Genomic DNA, 23,355 nt, shown 5'->3' with positions numbered 1-23,355 from the left:
GCATGTAAAGATAAGGATGTTATTTTGCCTCTTTACAAGGCCTTGATAAGACCTCACTTGGATCATTGTGCACAGGTCTGGTCTCCTGGTTTCCGTTGTGATTCTGACATATTGGAGAAAGTACAAAGGAGAGTGTTAAAAATGATATCAGGATTGTGAAATACTGATTATGAAGACAGATTGATAATTCGTAGACTGCAGACACTAGCAAACAGGAGAAAACGGGTTGATATGATTGAGAAAAACTTCTGAAAGGGTCATACAGGATTTCAATTAATGGAATTTTTCAATTCATGGAGGGTGGGAAAAGGACAAGAGGTCATCCTTGGAAGCTGAGAATGAAGGCTGCCAAGAAAAGTGTGAGGACTAGATTTTTCTTTGATTTTTCTGACTAGATTTGTGAGTGCAAGCAGTGTGAATGAATTCAAGAATAAGTATGATAGCTGGTGTGTGTAGTATGTTGTCTCCCTCAATGAGTCTGACTCCCTGGAGGTCTCTCTTAATAATAATAACAACAACATCATCATCTTGTATCCCCCTCTTGAGGTTACATGTCAGAAATATGATGACCATGATGGTGTAATGCTAAATTTTCAAATAAAATGTAATGTAAGCCCTACATTAATTAGATAACATTTAAATTTCATACTCTGAGATTAAATCCAAGTACCATCAGACAGCCATGTGCTAGCACATCACACATTGCTACTGTTGTTTAGTAATACAGCAAAACAAAGAGGCTGTGAGCTATAATTATATTTGGCAAATGTGTGTTCTCTGGCTAGGTTGTTTTGCAGAAGGAAAACTTGGGTTTCGTATTCCACTTCTCTGACCTAAATACCATTAAAATGGGAATATGTTTTTCCTACACAGGAAAGAGTACAGAATGACAGGATTTAAAAATATGAAGTAATATCAGGATCGACACAGAGAACTATTTAGGTTATGTATTTCCAACTACAATATACCAAATATTTTAGGTAACAATGAGAAAGAAAACCAAATATTTCAGCTAAAAACAGAAAGGATACTCACGCCATAGCAACATTGCTACCATCAATAACTACTGGTCGCAGTCGCCTATTTTGCAGTCTCTTAGCACTTGATGCTAATGCCTTAAGCTGATCACAAGGAGAAAGAAACAATTTACCCCTAAAATGAAAAGATGACTGACAATCTTTCAGTTTCTTATTGACAGCAGGAAATGATCCTGTATCACTTATTCCATTATGCTTTACCTCGGTAAGAACTTCAATATCTGGACCAGAAAAACAATTGCCACAGGCAGACACTGAATTGGGTAAAGTATTGAGGGAATTTGAAGATTCACTTGTAAAAGGAATAAAATTAGCTTCATTTTGATTCTGGCATCTATTATTACAATCTTGATGCTGAACAGTTTGCTCACTTTTTGCATTTTGGGGTTTGTCCTCAGCATCTGAGTCTAGGATAATTATAGACACATCGGAGTTGGACTGCTTCTGGATATTATAATCCTCAGTTAAGCATATAACACTGTTATTTCCTGTTTCCCCAAATGACTTTTCCTCATGTTCTCCATAAGCCTTTAGCAACCATGAGAGTAAAAGCTGCTTTACATAAGGATGCAAAGTAGAAAACTCCGAATTAGATTCAGTCTTTAGCTGGGTATGTTTAGATAACATTTCTTTTATTAAATCATCTATATTTTCTTCCATAACTTCCATTTTTACATCATTAGAATCAGGATTACTATTTGATAATTTGTGCATATCTACAAGTTCTTGCATCTGTTCCACTGTCAGTGCAACTGCTGATTCTGAGCCAGAAACTGTCAACTCACAATCTACATTGTCCCTAGAAATGCAAACAGCATATGCCCTTTCTAAGCATTCAATCCATGTCCAACACTCGAATACTGTTTGCATAACTGGCTCGTAAGCAAATATCTGAATAATTTCTGGATGTAATAGAGCTTTAATGTGGTCCTGGAAAAAATTCAAAAATATATTTCAATAACATTCATGCAAAGGCATAAAAACAAAACTTTTGTTCATGTAATATTCAATATATAATATAATAAAAAAATAATTTTATCTACACTTATGCAAGTGATTATAAGAACGGGCTTACACAAAAGGATATAAATTTTCTTGCCCTGCTAATGAATTAGTAGCAGAGCAAGAAAATGTTAAAAATGGGAGGCAGGCTTAAATTCCAGGTGTCAGGATTATAAATATTTTGCTCATGTTATTATTCTTTTGTTCATACCTATAGATGTCATCTTATTTCAGTTCAGAATAACACAAAATAGAAACTAGGACTATGTCTAACAGTCAAAACCTCCATGCACAGAATTCACCCCACATTTTTTTTTTTTTTTTTTTTTTTTTATCCTTAAGTCTGCCACTACCATAAACAATGATGAATATCTCGTGATTATGCAAAAAAAAAATCTATTACAATTCAGTACATGTAATACAGTGTTTAATATTTAATATTAAAAGTTTTAAAAATGAAACTTGCAGCGACAGATATCCAAGGAAAGACAAGAGATCAACTTGCAAAAGAAACTTCTTCAGTATTCCATTAAAAACAAAAAAAGATTATATATACAGTTTTCAATACATTGCAGAGTGAAACAGACAAAAATCATAAGTTACTCCCCTTCAACAAGTCAAAACAAAAGGTCTCTGCTTTCAGTCCGAGATTTTTCTTTGTACAGGTATACTGTGCAAATTAGAGTCTCCATACATTACTTTATAATGACTGATATCCTTGGTTGGAATGAATTCAAATTCCACCAAGGAATCAAAGAACTTTTATAAATGCTTTTAAACTGAAGATGAGTTAGCAATTCATAAAGAGGTGGCAGAGTTTTATCTAGTGCAAACTTGGGTTTTTCATCCTGCATGAAAGACAAAACTGCTAGAGGATAGTACATTCATACTGTGAGTGGCCTAAGGATTCTTTCTATTTTTAATTAATTGTAGTGAAAGCTCACTTAAAAATTAAATTTTCTTTCTTTCTTTCTTGCAAATTGGAGCGGATGAATACTTTTAAACAAAATCTGAGTAATTCATAAAAAACAAACAGTGAGTAATCTAAGTATAAAAATTAATACATGCAATATACAGGCATATCAGACTATGCAAACAGGATTAACCACCTTATCAGAATATTAATTAGGTTTCTACAAAGCCAAATCACTTGACTACTGAGCCTAATATGTAATGGGAAGGTGAATGAGAGTCAAAATTTTGTTGTATAAAGAACTATCAGTTGTATAAAAAAAAAAAAAACTATTTGTGATCATCTGGGTTATCAGTAATACAGAACAGAAATCTCAATAATCAAAACATTAATTCTATAACTGGATGCCAAAGCATAACTCTACAAGTTTTTTTTTTTTCTGTAAGAAACAACAAAAGTTTTTATGTGGCTCCCACCCATGAAAAGTTTTCTTAAACCTATAGTACATTCTTATTGTGAGTGGGATAACAATTTTTTTCTATTTTTATTTAAGTATGTTGAAAGCTCACATAAAAATTAAATTTTCTTACAAATTAAAGTGGCTGAATACTTTTTAACAAAAGTGAGTAATCAAAAATTAAACTTGCCATCAACAAATGGCAGTACCCATACTGAGATATCACTGAAAAGGTTCTAGCCCACCATCAACAGCAAGTTTGTCATTTAGTGAATCAATGCTAACCTCCTCCTCCCACATACACAAGTGTGGATACATTTAATTGTATAACAACATTTTTAAGCAGTCATGTGATAAAGCATTTTTCACATCAGATACACAAAAGAAAAATTTTGAATAATTTTTGCAAATGGAAAAGTTATTCTGAATAGCTTGGCTTAAGAGTACATGCCAACCAGTTTGATCATCGATCAGTGATGGCGAACCCTTTTATCTAGGTGTGTCAAACAGCTTTTTTTTTTAAATATTGACGTTGTTGATGTGCAATTTGCATACATGCATTATAAATTTAACTACATAATCACAGATGGTAACTTATACATATCTTATTAGGCTATTTATTTAATAGGACACTGATATAAAATCTATCAATTCATATTATACAATTAATAAACTGAAATTACAAACTTACATTACATTTAATGACTTTTCTGTTGCTGAGTGCTGGTAGAAAGTTGCTTTATAGAAGGGCTATAGTGTGTACATTTTAATGCTACATAGGCAGCGCTCAAATCATTGCTCAATCTATTTTTCCCTTTCGATTTGATATTATTTAAGGCAGAAAATAGGGTTTCACAAGAGTATGTAGAAGAGCTTTAGCAAAGATTTTAAGAGCATGAAAGTTTTCAGGAAGGCTATTCCACACGCTTAGAATTTCACAATCTGAATTTTTATATGCGGTATCATGCAGACATTCCCGCTCAAGTTCTTCTAATTCATTTCTAAGAGCAATAAACTTTCTTTTCCAGATAGGATTACACTGGAAGTCGGCTAGTTGCATTTCTAGATCTTTTAAATCCAACTACTCAAAGCCATCTAATTTAAGATCCATGAATTCTGTTTCATCAGGATGCTTTATGAATTGGATTGTTTGTTCCAATATTCGAAATTGCTCAAATCTAGAAGAAAACTGCTTAGTTACTGACTTTAGAACTTAGGTAAATTGGCTGATATGTTGTTCACGATTTTTGGGGATGGTTTCATTAAAAAAAAATTTTCACTCTTGGGAAATACTTAAAATTGTTACTTTCTAAATCACGTTGAAATATTTTGAGTTTATTCTCAAAGCCAAAACCTATCTTCACCTTAACTGAGAGCAATCTTACACGATTTATCACAGTTTTTTAATCAGAATACCAATATTTTTCAACATCCAAGGTGTGTCACCTGAAATCCAGTGTGTCAGTGCTGACACATGTATCATAGGTTCGCCATCACTTATCTACACCATTAAAAAGGTTTTCCATTTCAATAATAAGACTGTCTATTTACAGATAATTAGTGTGGTACTTTTCACTTCACTAAGAATTTGTTTTTGTTTGGGTAAGTTATAAACAAAATAAGTTATAAATAGTTTACAATTCACAACAAAAGACAAACAGACACAGAGAGAGAGAGAGAGAGAAAAAAAGATGAAGTGAAGTGAGCAACAATGTTGTAAACAAACAGTTCATGAAAACTGGGCATCGGTTGATTCATGGAAGCATAACGTTGCTAAAATCATTGTATGAATGTATCATTATAAAGCAAAGTGTCATGGGGGCAACACATATTTCTCTCACAACACTAACATTATTTTAATAGATCCCATGCTATTTTAATTCAAAACTTTTCTTTTCTGCTTTAAAATCAACTGTTTTAAATGCTATTCTGATTAGAAACATGTTATTAAAAAAGTATAACTGTTTTTAATACAATTAACAATTTTAATACCATTTTTAATACTCTTCTGACAATTTGTGCTCAATGCTAGGCTACAAATTCACAAATCGACCAGCACACATGAATGTATAAACATTCCACAAGCAAAGTTAATGGTAGTACTTAAAAATAATTATAATTATCTAATTATTTAACATGGAAAAGCTTTAGAAGCCAGTTACACATATAACTTTGCTTTAATAAATGTTGTGGTTTTTCTTAATGTTTAGCTTTGATTTTGATCTTTCAAATAATTACCAAAAATAATATAAGTAGGCTGTTTAAGATTTTTATTGGATGCAATCCTGTCTGCTGCATCATTTGGGAATTACTATTTGATTTCAAGGGTGGTGCAAAGACCTAGGTATCCAACTATCGACCACTGTATCTCAGAAGTGGTGGTGAAGATTTTGGAAAAGTTGGTTAGGGCTTGCATTTAGAAATGTGTTGACAGAGAATCTCTACTTTGCAACCAACAGCATGGGTTTACTAAGGGAAGGTTATATTTTAGCAATTTACTTACATTCTATAATAATGTTACCACTAAGTTACACAAGAGGAATGGATACACCAATACTTTTGAATTTTGCTTTTGTATTTTGACAGAATACAGCAGGGAAGACTGTTGCATAAATGGAGAATATGGCACTGGATTATAAACTATTGGCATAGATAAAAGGATGAGTAACAGACAAATATAAAAAAATATGGGGGGGTGAATATGCAAGATTCAAGGTAATTAGTGGTGTGCTTCGAGGATCAGCCCTTGATCGATTGTTATTCAATCTGTACATTAATGACATTGATAAGTATTTAACATGTGACATACAGCTATTTCCTGATGATGATGATGCAAAGATCTGTATGATAATCAGGAGTGTTGCCGGTATGATGATGAATGATATGAATAGATTGAAATTGTGGGCATGTGAAAATGGCTATCAGATCAATGTTAATAAATGCAAGGTCATCCAGGTTGGTGTAATTAGATATCCAACATCATATTATATTGGTGATTATGCCAGAAGAAACTGATCACGCTAGGGATCTTGGAGTTTTAGTAGACAGAAAGTTGAAGTTTATGGTCATATAGTAAAGATTGTAAATACAACTCAGAGAATAATTACAATGCTGAAACCTTGACATGTAAATACATAAAGATAAGGAAGTAATTTTGCTTCTTTACAAGGGCTTGATAAGACCTCACTTGGATTATTGCAAGCACCTCTCACGACGAGTCTTAACTCCATGGAGGCCTGAATAATAATAATAATGTCTGATCTCCTGGTTTCCGTGGTGATTCTGATACAGCAGAAAGGAGAGTGTCAAAAATGATATGAGGATCATGGAATCCTGATTATGAAGACAGATTGAGAATTTTGTAAACTGAAGATACTAGCAAACAGGAGAATGATTGAGACTTACAAACTTCTGAAAGGTTATACAGAATTTCAGTAGATAGAATTTTTCATTTTATGGACACTGGGGAACAGTAGCGCACTCAGGATTTAGTCTTGGGGGGAGAGCGAGTTCAGTAGACGATTTGAGAATACACACTATGCATCGCATATGACCTATGACTGAGCATCTGCAATGATCGCTAATTCATAAGTAGTATAGAAATAGAAGACACGACAACATAAATAATAATAAATGAATTTTAATTAGGAAAAGATTTTTGGAAACTTTTCTAGTGTTTTTTTCCTTTTTCTTTGCAGGGGACCAAGGCCCCTTGCACCCCCCCCCTCACCCCTCTGGGTGCGCCACTGCTGGGGAAACGATGTGCAGGCATCCTTGGAAGTTGAGAATGAATGCTGTCAAGAAGTGTAAGGGCTAGATTTTTCTCTCATAGAGTGGTGCATAAATGGAATGGTTGGATGTTGTGTGTGCAAGTAGTATGAATGAATTCAAGAACAGGTATGAGAGCTGGTGTAAAGCATTTTGCTTTGTCAGCATGGGATACAAGTGCATCAATGCAAAGCATATCTTGGATTTCTTGTTGATAGGCTGAGGTGTAGGATATTATTCATAACTTATTTTAATGGTATCAGAACATCAAAAACAACACTAAATTATAAAATGATGTTTATTAACTAGCTTATATTTTGCTGGATTTCAACCCAGTATCTTCAGAGCAAAACAACATGTTACAGTTTATAGAGAAACAATTAAAATTGTAACAGACACAAAATCTAAAGTTCTGATGTGGAATTCACCCCTGATGTTGTATAAATGAAGTTATTTTAATTATGTAGGAACTGATTTATGACCATTTCCCAAATTTTTGATATAGTAATGCAGCCATGCTTGTTAAGGTTATGTAAATATTTCATAGCTATTGCTGATCTAAAAAGAATCTCTCTGATGTAACAACTTCTATATAGAACCTTGGTTTCTTATCCTGGTGAAGGGATGTCCAAGGCATGGTCTGCCAATCCTAAGCTGATTTGCAATAATAATGGGAGCGAATGTATTTCTTATGTTCTCCAAGACGAATGTTAAATAATCTTCCTATCAAGTAGGCAAATTCACAGTCACAAAAAACTTATATTCACTCCTGGATATGCTAGTGGATGGAGTTTACTCTGAGGAGAGCACTTCATGGTTGCTAATATGATGTGTAATTTGAATGTGGTGTGAAGGTTATATTTTAGTAGTATTTTGGCTATCTTTTCAGATATATTCTAGATACATAGAATAGGAATGGTGGTATTTTTTTCTTGTGTGTTTGGCAGGAGAGGGAAATGGGGGGAGGGCATAGTATTTTAACCATGTAGGAGCTGTAGTCATTGGCCAAGAAAGTATTGTGTAGAAAGTTTTGTGGAAACTGTTGCTCAGGTGAGAAAAGTTCCACTTTCAAAAACGTAAAAATACCTGAAATAGCTGCTTTAATGCTCACTGAAATCACAGTTTCTGAAGAATTTCTGAAAATATAAGTCTGCTTTCGATGGAAGTTTTTAGAGCCATCCATCAAGTTCAAGAATTAGGATTTTGGTCTTCCATCAAGTTTTGAGAACAAATTCATCCAACAGACTCAGTGTTAACACTTTCTTTCTTCAAAATACAATGTAATCTTTATTATCCAGACTAAAAAAGGGGAGATGGATAACTGAAAAACATGAATAAGCATAACTTTTATTTTATTGCCTGTTACAAATATAACCTATTCTAACTACAGTCATCCCTCGACTTGCATCCGTTTGAGTTACGTCCTTTCAAAGATATGTCCATGATCCCATAAGGGAATAAATAACATTTTCGGCTATACTTTCGAACAAGATGCAAGCGAGTGTGAGCATGCACAGTAGCAACCTCCCTCGGCAGTCGGCACATGTCTTCAACAGTTCCTCTGTTGATTTTCTGTTTGAGAAATGGGTTATTTGTGTATTTATCGTTAAATATTTCTATGTTTTGTGCAACACTGCCCCTACATGCACAATCAAAAAAAATCTAGTGAAGAATCACAGAAAAAGAGGCGAGCAATTGATCTTGAAACGAAGTTGAAGTTATAAAGCAACATGAAGCTGGTAAACCTGCTAGTGTGATCGCACATGACTTCGGATGGTTTCATGGTTTCATTCCACAGTGACGACCATTTTGAAAATTAAGGATAAAATCGTAGAAGCTGTGAAAGGATCTGCTTCCATTAAATCGATGATAGTGACGAAGCAACAACAACAAGGTCCTATGGGTGATATGGAAAAGCTACTTGCATCATGGATAGAGGACCTGAACCAAAAACGAATACCCCCTTAGCACTGTGACTATAACCGCTAAGGCACTAAGTCTCTTCAACATGTTGAAGGAGAAAGCAGAACCCGATTATGACTGCGAATTCAACGCTTCTTCTGGTTGGTTCATGAGATTCAAACAGCGTTTTGTGCTGCATAGTGTGAAAATGTATGGGAATCTGCATGTGCTGAGAAGGCTGCCAAGGAGTTTGTGGAAAAATTGGATAAAATTATTACGAAGGAAAATTTAATATGGATGAGACGTCCTTATTTCGGAAAAAAAATGCCCAAGCGGACATTCATCCACAAAAAGCTAAAATCTATGCCTAGTTTCAAAGCTCTTAATGCCATTTTGCGATTCCGTTATGGGTGTGGCTGGATATAAACTGAAACCATTCGTGATATGGCACAATGAGAATCCACAAATCTTCAAAAACATTAGGAAGCATACTCCCAGTTCATTATCAGAGCAATAAGAAGTTGTGGATGACTCAAAAATTGTTTGAGGACTTAATCAACTGTTATGCGAGTGAAATAAAAAGCTATTGTGTGAAAGAAAATGTAGAATTTAAAATTTTATTAATTCTGTATAATGCTCCAGATCATCCGTTTTGTGCGTCTTATAGTGGTGATCTTCGCCAAGTTCAAGGTCATGTTTCTCCCTCCAAACACTACTTCATTGATCTAACCGATGGATTAGGGAGTTCTTGTAGTGTTTAAGGTTTATTTTCTATGGAGAACTTTTTCACAAGCCATTTCTGCTACTGAAGGAAATGACCAGACTCTAATGCAATTCTGAAAAACATTCAATATTTATCATGCTATTAAAAATATTTATCATGCTATTATTAGAGGTCACTTCGTCCCAAGCTGTGGCTTGGGACGAAGTGACCTCTCAATGTATGAGTGGCATATGGAAAAACACATTAAAAAGGTTTGTGCATGATTTTGGAAGTTTGTAATAGTGGGCCTAGCAAACAATCTGAATCTTGAAGTGAATGATGACGACATAATTCAACTCGGAGAGAGTTCTCCTGAAGAGCTGACAAATGAAAAATTGGTCGAACTGGAGGAACAACTGTTGCAGAACAGGAAAAACGAGAAAAGGAAGAGGTAGCTAAACAATTTACAGTGAAGGGTCTTTAGATAATCAAAAAAAAAAATTAATAAATATCTACATGTGAATAATCAAGAGTATGCCATATTTCATAGGAGATCAAGTTGCACCAACTAATGAACAATGCATAAATAATCCTGACTCTGAGTCAGATACTTCCAAAACAACAAACCTTCATCTATATAACAGATGTCTGAAATTTGAGCTAACTCTGGAACAAATTTCTCCAATATGAAATGAAAAATGTCACCCAAGTATACCAAACACCTCAAGAAGAACATGAGAGAAGATTAATGCTGTAGTATGAATAGGCTGTGGTTTCAGGAAACAAGTCCATGCACCAACACAATTGTTTTGCAATATCCTTATCTGATGAGGTAATGATGACTACTTTATCAAATTACATAAATAAATTCTTGTACTAAAGCAAGTAGTAAAAGTGTCTCCAAAATACTTTCAGGCATGCATGTTGCAGGAGAGTGAAAAACATCTCTTAAAATATAAGGCAACATTTTATTAACTTTTCAATACTAAACATGAAGATAATTTTCTTAAATGGTAGACAATTTCAAGTAGAGTGACGTAGGCAATCATAAAATGGGGAAACTGGACAATGAGACTTGTGTGAATAGAAAAATTCCTCCACTTCTTCCTTAGTAGAATGTTCTGTGGGTCCATAGCATAAAGGAAAAACAAAAAAGGTTGATCCTTGTTTGCGATCTCAACAGCAGAAGAGAAAATGAATACCAGACATACAAATATTTTGGGAAAGTCTGGAGTAAAGCTAATAATAATAATGGTAAGTACCTGCTAGGTTTCTGTTTAGGACATAGGCAACCATTACTAATATAATTGTTCAACATAAACATGCATAAATTCACATAGAGAATCCCATGAAGAGTCTCTGACTCCATGGGGATCACATGTTAATAATAATAAAAAAAATAAGAAAAGGCTTATGAACGATGTTATTTTTGGAAAAATTAATCAGTTCTGATAGCATTGCGCTAATTCTTAACATGGCTACAATCTCCCCCAAAATATTAAAACACTGTAACTGCAACCTCTCCTTCGCCTCTCTTTTAGAACAGAGATTACTCAAAATATATCACCATTATATATATATACTCAAAATATATCAAAAAAAATAAATAAATAAATAAATATATATATTCTTTTTAAAGAATTGAATGACTAGAACCGAGATTTAAGTAAAAAGGTTTTAATATTAAAACACTACTAGTTTCGCCTTGTAACAGCCTTCTTCAGGTGACATTATAAAAATATCGATATAAAGAAAGCCAACGCATACCAACAGATATCTACATAGTCAGTCCCATCACTTCCCTCCTCATAAGCTTCGAATAATTTCCACCTTGGGACATAGAGCCCGTTCTCTTCTGGATAACCCAAATGAACTTCTTATAGAAATAAACCATCTCAAAACTTCTTTCAAAGTTAATGGATATTCCAAGAGAATCATTGAAAAAGTCCTTCTTAATCCTCCTAGACATCGCTCAGAAGAAACAAATAGATTCAAAGGCAATATATCTATTCCTTACATAAGTACAGTTTCACATAAATTAGCCAAAGTTCTAAGAAAATACAATATCAGAACCTTGTTCACTCCACTTCCAAAAATCCGTTTCTTAATAAGCCACACAAAATCTTTTCTTCATCATCTAAAATACCCTGGTGTATATAAAAATATTGTGTGATTGTGATATTCCTTATTTTGGGCAGACAGACAAATCTATAGAATTGAGTATGGAAGAACACATGAGGGACATTACTTACAAGAGACAGTGAGCCAGTGCATTATCAAGTCATATCCTTTTCTCGGGCTAGGCAATTTGGGATTTTTGCCAACCAAACTGTATTCTTATTGGCTTAAACCACAATATAAAATGACGGTACAACATGACAGAATTTCATGCTAGTTGGGGCGTTGCCTGGTTAAACAACCATCAGTTGTTTTTGCCAGGGAACCAGGGTGAACAGCAAAAAGTCAGTTACTGGAGCAAATAATGAAACACATCCCAACTCAACATCACCAGAGTTCAAGATCGGTAATATTAACATAAGAAGTCTGAATGCCAAAGAAATGGAGCTGGCCGAAGAATCGGATAAGTACCAGATCAACATAACAGGAGTATAATCCGACCACAGTAGGGAGAGCTCTCATTGGCAGACTGCCAAGAAGGGTCAATTCATGTTGAAGAGGAGAAAGAAATAAGGCGATGAATGAATCGTCAACAACATGCAAAGTCACGTGCTTTATAGGTAAAATTTTCCAACTGTTATACAAGCAAAATAATTACCACTTTAAAAACTACAATGATCATAAAAGAGAAGTTAATTTTTCGACGTGTAATAATAAACAACTCATCCTACAATACGGATTGATTACCCTATTATCGGAATGGATTCACCTTTTGTTGACATGTGCAGAAGTGTCAAAGGGTCTCGTATCTGTGGGTGTACTATAACTGAAACAAAAAACACAAAAACTGGTGAGATCTTTCTGAGAAATAAATACAAAATTTTATATTCGGGCAATAACAATCAGGGAAAAGGAGTAGCAGCTATAATATTCAACACTAAATACGAGCCTAATATTCCTGAATGGCAGGCAATATCAAGTAGAGTGATGTGGGCAAATATCAGAATGGGGAACTGGACAATGAGACTTATTTGTGCCTATGGTCCCACAGAAGGTTCTACTAAAGTAGAAGTGGAGGAATTTTTTGAGGCGTTAGAAAAAGCAACTGACACAATGAAAAAGGAAAAGTTGGTCCTTGTTGGGGATCTAAATAGCAGAGTAGGAAATGATTGCGAGACATACAAAAATATTTTGGGAAAATTTGGAGAAATGAGCAAAGCTAATAACAATGGCAAATACCAGTTGGATTTCTGCTCAGGATATGGACTGGTTATTACTAACACAATGTTCTGACATAAAAATGGTGGCAAGATTTCTGCAAGTATACTTGAGAAACAATTGAGATGGATTGCAGAAGGGAAGCTTGGTGAAGAACAAGCTGCATTCAGGCCAAATTCACATTCTCATTAACTATGCTATTGTTGAGAATAATGTTTTCCACTAGTGCAGGACACTAGAGTGTACAGAGGATTTTAAATTGGAAGTGATCACCGTTTAGTCTTGAGCAGGATAAAATTGAATGTCATATTGAAAAGAAGAACCTGCAAAAAAGTTTTAAAGCAAATAAAAGTTTGAACAGCTCTCAGATGTGAACGAGACACTAAAATACAAAAACAGTATTCAAGAAAAAAATGAAAGAGTTTGAGAACAGCAACCAAACCTTGATGAATCATTAGCAAGCCCTGAAGAAAACATTGACTGATTCAGCCAGAGAGGCACATGTGATGAGGTTATCTGCAAGGATAGAAAAATCAGAACTCCATGATTAACACAGGAAGCTAAAGAAGCAATGAATGAAAAGAAGAAAGCATTTTAAACATGCCTAGTGAATAAGTCTGCTTATTCATCAGGCACTTTTGATATGCTTTCTTCATTTCCTTTACTATTTCTTTAACTACTTCCTGTGTCCATTATTGAGTTCTGATTTTAATTTCTGATTAAATTCCAAGATCATACGTTAGAAAGATAAAAACTGTGTAAAACTATTTAAACAAAAGTCATGGGAAGACTTTGGTAAGAACATAGAAAATAAATACCAGGAAGGTGGCAAAATATTCTGGAGGCTGTTGAAAAAGCACAGAAATGGAGGAAAGAGTGCTGTAAAAGGAGTTTGAGATGATAAAGGTGACATAAAAACTGGAGAAAAAGATATCCTTGAAGTGTGGAGTAATTACTTCAAAAAATTGCTAAATGAAACAATCAGTGACAGCTCAGTAGTAAAAATACTCAAGAGGAATGCAATCAAGAATACATATCCATACCAGAAAAAAAAAGCCATCATAAGCCTGAAATGTGGAAAGGCAGCTGGAGTAGATGATAGTCGACCAGAAATAATCAAGTATGGAGACATAAAAGTCTTACAGTGGCTTCACTCCATAGTTCAGAAGGTCAGGACAGACGGATGAATTCCAGATGATTGAAAAACAGCTCTCATAGCACACATATATAAAAAGGAAAATAAAACTGAATGTGAGAATTACAGAGGTATTTCTCTACTGAGTGTTCCTAGTAAGATTTATGCACATATACTCGAGAAACTGTTGAGAAGGATTATGGAAGCTTGGTGAAGAACAAGCTGGATTCAGGCCAAATATAGGCTATCAGGATCAGATTTTCACTTTATGACAAATAGATATATAATAAAAATAATAATAAATAATTAAAATATAATAAAAAATAAAAATAAATAATTAAATATATATAAATAAATTTTATATTTATATATATATATATATATATATATATATTTTGCATTCTATAACAATGTTACCATTGAATTAGAGAAGGGAAATGGTACTTTTGGTACCATTATGATACTTTTGGATTTTGCCAAGACTTTTGACAGAATACAGCATGGTAAACTGCTGCATAAACTGGAAAATATGGGTTTATATTATAGAATATTAGTGTCGATAAGAAGATGGCTGACTGACAGATATCAAAAAGTGGTATACACGGGGAGATGCGAGTCTGCAAGTTTTAAGGTAACCAGTGATGTACCCCAAGGATCTGTGCTTGGTCCACTGTTATTCAATCTGTACATTAATGATATTGGGAAGGATTTGACAAGAGATATACAGCTATTTGCTGATGATGCAAAGATAGGCAAGATAATCAGGAATGCTGTGGATATGCAGTACTTGCAGAATGGCTTGAATATTCTGGAATTGTTGCCATGGGAAAATGGATGTCAGTAAATGTAAAGTCATTCACTTTGGCATGATTATGCTAGAAGAAACTGATGAGGCTAGGGATCTTGGAATGTTAGTAGATAGGAAGTTGAAGTTCATGGGCCATGTAGCAAAGACCCAGCAAAGGTTGGTCGATTGGTAGAGCCTCTGCTACTAATGGCTCAGCAAAAAGTTAAGCAAGTTTGAGTCTGGTTAGTAGTTGGAATGGATCATCATTTGACACTCTCCCTCGATGAGTCTTTGGACTCCCTGGAGGCGTTATTATGTGATGTCTCCAGGAGTCCAAAGACTCATCGAGGAAGTGTCGAATGATGAACCCTTCCAACTACTAACCAGACTCAAACTTGCTTACCTTTTTGCTGAGCCATTAGTAGCAGAGGCTCTACCAATCGACCAACCTTTACTGGGTCTTTGCTACATGGCCCCCTGAACTTCAACTTCCTATCTACTAACATTCCAGGATCCCTAGCCTCATTATTATAATAATATATTTATTTATTCGTATGGCATCAATAACAAAACATGCAGTACAATACACTGTCACTTTAAAAACATATAAAATTAAATGGTCACATCCATATTGGTCAAATAGTTCATAGCTTCGAGTGTAGCACTTAAAAAGTCCAATTTGTCTCCCGAATATGCTCTGAGATGACACTGAGTCACAATATGGTCCACAGTTTGTCTTTAAGCCCCAAATCACAATGCAGGGATGGTCATTTACCCCATTTAAAAAGCATGTCCGCACATACACCATGACCAGTTCGTATTCTATTAAGCTGAGTCCAGAATTTTCATGCGAGGTGCCAGCAAGCATCAAAACTTTCTTGTAATTCTTTGAGAGAAAATTTTGTAATGTCATCTGTCTGGCTCTCATATTGTTCTTGCCACTTTTGTTTCAGGTCAAAATTAGATTGTAGTAGTAGTTGGGCTAATTGTAGTTGTAAATGTCTTGATCTCAATCGTCTTACACTGAAGTCTGGGAGTTCTAAATGTATTGGTAGGGCTGTGTTTTCCAAGATTTTCTTATACGCCTGTAAGGGAGCCTTAGCCCTGCGCAGATTCGGTGGAACAATGTTGCTAAGAGCTGGAAGCCAGTGTGTGGGCACTGATTTAATTGTGCCAGAAATCAGTGTCATTGTATTATTTAGTTGGTTATCAACAAGTTTAACACGTGCTATTTAGCCATACTGGTGAACAATATTCGGCAACAGAGAAAACTAGGCCAAGAGCTCTAATCCGCAGATTATCAGCTGTTACTCTCCATGTCGTGCCTATTAGTTTTTGTATTATGTTGTTACGGGTTCTTAACTTAGCAGAAACATTTGTTAGGTGTTGCTTGTAAGAGAGCATGCAGTCCAGGGTCACGTCCAAGTACTTTGGAAACTTATTGTGTCATAGTAAACATCCATCAAAGAGGATGTGTAAAGTGACATCTGGGGTGTAATCTAGCTCGCCTCCTCGTGGTGCACCCTGGGTAAAACTAATTGAGCTAGAGCAATTTGGCAGCCAGTCTAACACTTAGTTCTCCTGGCTAAAGTATGCAATCAAACAATACTACTAATAATATAAATACAATTCAATGGATAATTACAATGCTGAAACAATCGTTCACATGTAAATATAAGGATGTCATTTTCCTCTTTACCAGGCCATGATAAGAGCTTACTTGGACTATTTCGTGCAGGTCTGGTATCATGGTTTCAGTTGTGATTCTGATGATGCAAAGGAGTGAGTGTGTTAAAAATGATATCAGGATTGTATAATACCAATTATGAAGACAGATTGAGAATTTGTAGACTACAGACACTAGCAAACAGGAGAAAGAGGGATAATATGATTGAGACTTACAAACTTCTGAAACAGTCATACAGGTTTCCGTAAATTGAGAAATTCCATCAGTTGAAGTAATTTCTTAATTTATGGAAGGTTGGAAAAGGATAAGAAGTCATCCTTAGAAGCTGAGAATGAATGTTGCTAAGAATGGGCTATATTTTTCTCTCATAGGGTGGTGCACAATTGGAATGGATTGCCATTGAATGTTATGAGTGCATGAAGCATGAATGAATTCAAGAATATGGATGATAGCTGTGGCATGTAGTATGTGGCTTCCCTAGATGAGTCCCTGACTCCCTGGAAGTCTCTCTTAATAATATATGGATCACATTATGAAAGAAAGCGGTATTATACCAGAAATCCAATTTGGTGGTTAATCTCTGCTCTATACTTTATGTTGATGATGGTATACTTTTAAATAAATTCGGTATAAGTCATCCAGATTCACTGACTAAACTGCACAAGTGTTGCAATGGATTTGGTGTGAATGTCAGCAATAACAAGACAACCATCAAATTCCTGATATATATACCCTCAGGGGATGTAAAGGATATGATAGTACTACGTGAAAAATTCACATCATTACTAACTTCCTATCTACAATTTTCCTCCAAATCAGTCTGTTAATTGTTAAGACTCCAATATTATCAGGTCTCATATTTCTATCGTCTAAGGCACTTTGTACCATATCAATCCACCTATATCTTGGTCTTCCTCTGGGTCTTTTTCCTACCAACCTGACAGAGAGCACTTGTTTTGCTAATCTTTCCTCTCCTATTCTGCTTAAGTGATCATACCACCTGAGATTAGCTCTGCTAATGTGCATTCCTGGATGCTAACAATATCAAATTCTTCCCTAATATCCTCATTTTTAATATGATATTGCCATTCATACCATCTGTTCATACTCCTAATCTTCCTCAGGACTCTCATATTTGCAGTCTCTAGTCTTTGGTCAAGTGTTTTACTTCTAACCCAGCTCTCAGATCCATAAGTTAAATTTGGTTTAAACACTGTCATGTATACAGCTAATTTAGTGTTTTAGCTAATTTCTCTTATTCCATATAAATTTATTCAGTTGACTTCCTACCATACCAGCTTTGTTGATTCTGTTGTCTATTTCCATATTTAAATTACCATCTTCACTATAAATTGTGTCTAAGTAGCTGAAATGTTTTACTTGTTCTATAAGTTCTCCATTCACCATGCAGATGATATTTTCAATGTTTCTACCTATTTACATTGTCTTTGTCTTTTTAATGCTCACCTTCATACCATATCTATTACAACAGTTATCGAATTTAGTCAGGGAATCTTGAATAGCGGATTTATTTAGAAGTATAACATCATCCGCATAAAGCAAAGAGCTGACATTAACACCTCCAATTTTGATATCAGGTTTAATACCACTTTCCGTCATAATGGGATCCATATAGACAATGAATAAGAGAGGGGATAATGTACATCCTTGTCTAACACTAGATCTAACATTAAACCATCTTCCTGTACTATGTATATATTTTCTGCTAGAAAATATATACATAGCAATTTACTTCATAAGCATTTAATTCAATTTGTAATGAGCGATTCCGGGAAAGCAAGAAAGTTTAAGTGCAACAAACTGCAAATTACATTATAAAGATCAATTATGTTATAAAGATACTAAAAATAATAATATTCATTTTGTAATATGATTAAAGATATAGTTCTCTATAAAGCAAAATCATCAAAGTACACATGTAATCTGTGAAGTATTCTTCGAACTACAATTATGAATAAAAAAAATAAAACAAAGCATAATTCTGGAACTTATGAAGCCCTTTTTTTTTTTTTTTTTTTTCAAGATTTGGATATTAATTAATTTATAACATATTGTTTGACAAAAATAATTATCTTGAATCAAGTCTTTGAGAACAGATAAAATGTGTTGTTAACTAAGGGAATAGACCCAGTTAGCACAAAAAAAATTGATAATGGCATTCATTTTCCAAGGTGATACAATATTTAAGTAAAGAAAGTATGAAAGAATCTCTTATTTTGTCCTGACATTAAAAACTATAATTATATGATAAAAAAGTAGAATAAAAATAACTTCAAAGTATTTAGTCTACGTAATATACCTAAGATTCCAGTTACTCAACATACAGCAAGGAACTGCATTTCATGCAACAGGTAACAGACGCAGCTATGAATGCAAGTTAATCTGGTTAAGTGTTATCAATCATGAAGGATTATCACACCTTGTAATGGATGTCAGCTGATTTGCACTTCTTATCCATGTTCTTTCAACAGATTGTATGCAATGTATCCAGGTTTTGCTCGATATATATATATAAAAACACACACACATACACATAACACATCCTGGCCATCTCCTCCCCCTCCTCCAGATTAGAGAATTAAAGGCACTTTTAATGCAGTTAGCACTTGCCATTCCTCTAGGGCAGTGATTTTCAAAACACGGCACACCTAGACTAATTATTAAAATTCTGCGGCACACTAAAAATATATTCTTTTAATTTTTTTGATGATCTGGCAAAAAATAGGCATAATTTTGATTGATTTACACACACAAGAAAATGAAAGACCAGACACTAATAAATAAATGCACAAATTACGACATTATTTCTTTCAATTAATTTGCTTTCATAAATCTCGCAGCACACCTGAAGACCTCTCGCGGCACACCGGTTGAAAATCGCTGCTCTAGGGTATACTTTGAGGCATAGTGTGTTGCCCGTAAGCTGTGTGTTCACAGAGCTTGTTTGCCTAGTTACCAGAGTAAAAATATCAATTAATCCCAGAAGGAAAAACCTCTACCACCTTCATATGACACCAACTAACTTACTTTCAGCTGATAAAGTCCTAGGATGGGATTCAAATACAAGTCTACCAAACTGATTTAAAAACAGGTCATTATCAACTTTCATTATCAATTTATACACTTTTAAATATGTACAGATGCTTAAATTTTGTACACTGGTACTATGCCAGTATACAAATTTTCGAAACATATATATAAAATATCTTTATTTAAAAAAAAAAAACATTGTGGAAACAATACTATTTTTAATTGTCCACTTAAGCTATGTCTTAAAAATAAATTATCGTGCACTTAATTCTATAACAAAGAAAGAAAACAACAAGATACTAAAAATAATATTGCAAAACCAGAAAAAGTAATGAAACTATACCTTTGCCATTCTAACATTGTTAGCCTGACCAGAGATTTTGCATATAAACATTTTCTTATTTGTGCTTTTATCAACAGGCTGCATCTTGGTTCTTGCTTTAGATAACCTGGATGAAGAAGCTTTATCAATCCAGAAGACAGAACTTGTAAAATCAGTATGCTGATTATAGGAAAGTGTAGTTTGTGTGATCCTCATAGTAACTCTAAAGAGATTTTCTATTTTTTTTCTTCTGAGGAATACTGTCTTATACTGTGAGTAGTTAAAACACATTTTTTCTACTTCCATGATGTCATTAAAACCACTTGAAATTTATCATCAGAGAAAATAATTAAAAACCTATATTAAAAATCAAATTAATAATTGTAATTATAAAAAATAACACAATTATGATTAGTAAACATTTGTTTTAGCTGGATCAATTTAGTATGATACAGTAATAAGCATGCTAACTAGAGATATGTCATCTGATCAAAAACATCCAGATGCCTGTTCATCCGACTCCCATTCTAATATGAAAAGCATTAATATGAAGTTGGTTTATTCCTTGCTGCTATAGCAAGACCAACTTTCAATCTTCTGGGAAGGTTTTCCACTAGATTTTTGTATATTTCTGAGGTAATTCCTTCCCATTCTTCCAGAACAGCATTAGTGGGTCGATCACTGATCTTGGGCAATTTGACCTGGCTTGCAAACAGCATTCTAATTCATTTCACAGGTGTGTTTGATAGGGTCGAGATAAGATCTGTGAAGTTTAACACTCATCTCATCAAACTATTATTGTACAGACCTCACTTTGTGAACAAGTGGCACTGTAAAGTTGATATAATAAAGGGCCTTCACTGAACTCTTGCCATAGAATTGGAAGCACCGAATTGCCTAATGTCATTATAGGCAGCATTAAGATTCCCCATCACTGGAACTAAGGGGTAGTCTGTCTGAACTGTGAAAAACAGCCCACACCACAATGATGACTCCTCCTCCAAACTTTACAGCTGGTACAACACTCAAGAAGGTAGCATTCTCCTGACATCTGCCAAATCCACCCTCATCTGTTGAACTTCCAGACAGCAAAATGCAATTCACTGCTCCAGAGAATTCATTTCCACTGCTCTAGAATCCAAAAGCAGCAAACTTTATACCACTCTATCAGACATTTGGCATTGCCCTTGTTGATGTTAGGCTTGTGTGTGGCTTTATGGCCATGGAAACAGTGTTGTTCAGCTTCTGATGAACAGCTGTGGTGCTGTTCATCGGGAGTGTACCACTCACTACTGAGGAGTGGTACACTCCTCAGTAGTGAGTGTATCACTACCAAGGACAATATTTTTGCGCCACATGCTTCAGCACTTGGCAGTCCCGCTCTGTGATTTTATGTGACCCAACAGTTTGTGCCTATCTTGATTGTACTGTTATTACTCCTAGATGTTTTCGCTTCACAACAAATAACACCAATTATAGTTGATCAAGGCAGAAGCAGCAGGGCAGAAATTTCCTGAACTCAGTTGTCACAATGGTAATATCCTATGATAGTACAATGTCAAAAGTCACTGAGCTTTTCAGCACAGCCAATTTTACTGGTAATGTTTGTATATGAAGCCTGCAAGACCATGAGCTTCCTTTTATACCTATATGAGCCAAAGCTGTGATGTACGGCATAGAATAATATCCACTACTAGGAAGAGTTCTGTGGATATTTTTGATCAGATATAAGAGCTATCACTTGTTAATCCTATATCAGAACTCTATAAAAGAGACATAATCACCTACTGCATTAAGCATGTTTTTAAATGAAGTCCATGCACATTATAGAGACACGATGTTAGAAAGTAGGAGTAGAATATTTTAATATACACAAATTTTCAAAAGGTACTTTGTGACACGGTGAAGGTTGCTCTTATACAGAGACACAGGAATATGTATAAAATTAATAAAACTTTATTTGACAAACAGCATAGAAGACTCCAATTTCTTATATTTCATGTATTTCCAATTACCAATCTCAAAAATCTTCAAGAAATAAAATCTAATAACCACTTTTTCCTGTCAATAAACTCTCTCCCTGGTCGACTTCCTCTAAGGATAAATGATCTCCTCTTTCCCTTCCAGGCATGTACGAAACACTGATGGCCTCTTTTGTTCTGGACAAACAAGGCATTAGGTGGAAAAAAGATTGCAAGAAAACTAATCTTATATCACCCATAAGAAATCTCAGAAATCTGGTTTAGCACAGAACTGAACTGACCATAGAATCTTTTGATAGAGAACCTGCCTGCTTCACTGATGCCACTTCCAGTTTGCATGCTCGAGGAGAATGCCTAAGCCCTACTACAGTGTGGCGAAATTTAAATTGCTCTACAAGGCACTGATACGACCACACCTGGATTACTGTACACAGATTTGGTCTCCTGGGTGCCAAAGAGATAAAGAATACATGGAAAGGTGCAAAGAAGAGTTATAACAATGATATCAGGATTATGGAATGTAGATTATGAGGATAGTGTATGTGGCTATCAGACACTGGTAAACAGAGAAAGAGAAGTGATATAGGGGTCTATAAGTTTTTGAGAGGATCATTATAGGATATCAGGGCATATCCTATAATGGTCATTATAGGATATGCAGGGTTTCTAAATTATCTGACCCTTTAGTCCACCCATGGTACTAAAATGTACTAAAGGTTTATAACTCCTTATGGGTAGGATTTGCATTTAAAAAAAAAAACATGGACATACATTCATTCAAACAGACAATATCATAATCAATAAAATACATAGGAATTGCATTCAGAATATCTAGAGCATCATGAATGTGACAGTGAACCATTTTCTAACTGGTGCCATTCTGAAGGTTAAAATAAACAGTAAATATTTTTCAGCACATGCAAATCAACTGAGATACAATATTAACAAACTAGTTAAAACTAAAGAGAGAGAAAATATGAGTGTGAATTAAAACAGAAATTGAAAAATATGTAGCTGTAAGAGAATTAATATAATGAAACATCTGGGTTCATATCAAGGATAGCATAAAAAGTAGCAGAGAAAATTCAATTTGGAATTCAAAGTAAACTACAGCATAAAAAGTAGTTTAATGAAAAATACAAACTGGCAGTAAAGAAAAGAGAAGCATTTGACTTAATCATCAAACTGACGTGCATGCTGCTCAGAGATACAAAGAGAGCAGCAAGGAAGCCAATAAAATAATACCATCACCATCAAATTCCTTATATGTACC

The 23,355-nt window shown here is 34.6% G+C and overlaps 1 protein-coding gene across 5 annotated transcripts in view; it reads right to left on the bottom strand.

The window, feature by feature from the left end:
* The window catches only part of LOC150103507 (uncharacterized), a 107,548-nt gene that overhangs the window by 35,426 nt on the left and 48,767 nt on the right, over nt 1-23,355 (bottom strand). For 4 of the 5 annotated variants that reach the window (XM_090397611.1, XM_090397613.1, XM_090397612.1 and 1 more), the window contains exons 2-3: nt 20,122-20,457; nt 1,036-1,967 (exon numbers count right to left, since the gene is read on the bottom strand). In XM_090397611.1, the coding sequence (XP_090253737.1) occupies nt 1,036-1,967; nt 20,122-20,406 (1,217 nt within the window). In that variant the 5' untranslated portion in view covers nt 20,407-20,457. The remainder of the gene's footprint in view (nt 1-1,035; nt 1,968-20,121; nt 20,458-23,355) is intronic. The other variant, XM_090397615.1, reaches the window with a different exon arrangement.

Source organism: Typopeltis vanoorti, chromosome 9 (genome assembly GCF_054136105.1).
Source record: "Typopeltis vanoorti isolate ZY-2024b chromosome 9, IOZ_Tvanoo_1.0, whole genome shotgun sequence".
NCBI lineage: Eukaryota > Metazoa > Arthropoda > Arachnida > Uropygi > Thelyphonidae > Typopeltis > Typopeltis vanoorti.
This window is presented reverse-complemented; position numbering and strand designations above follow the sequence as displayed.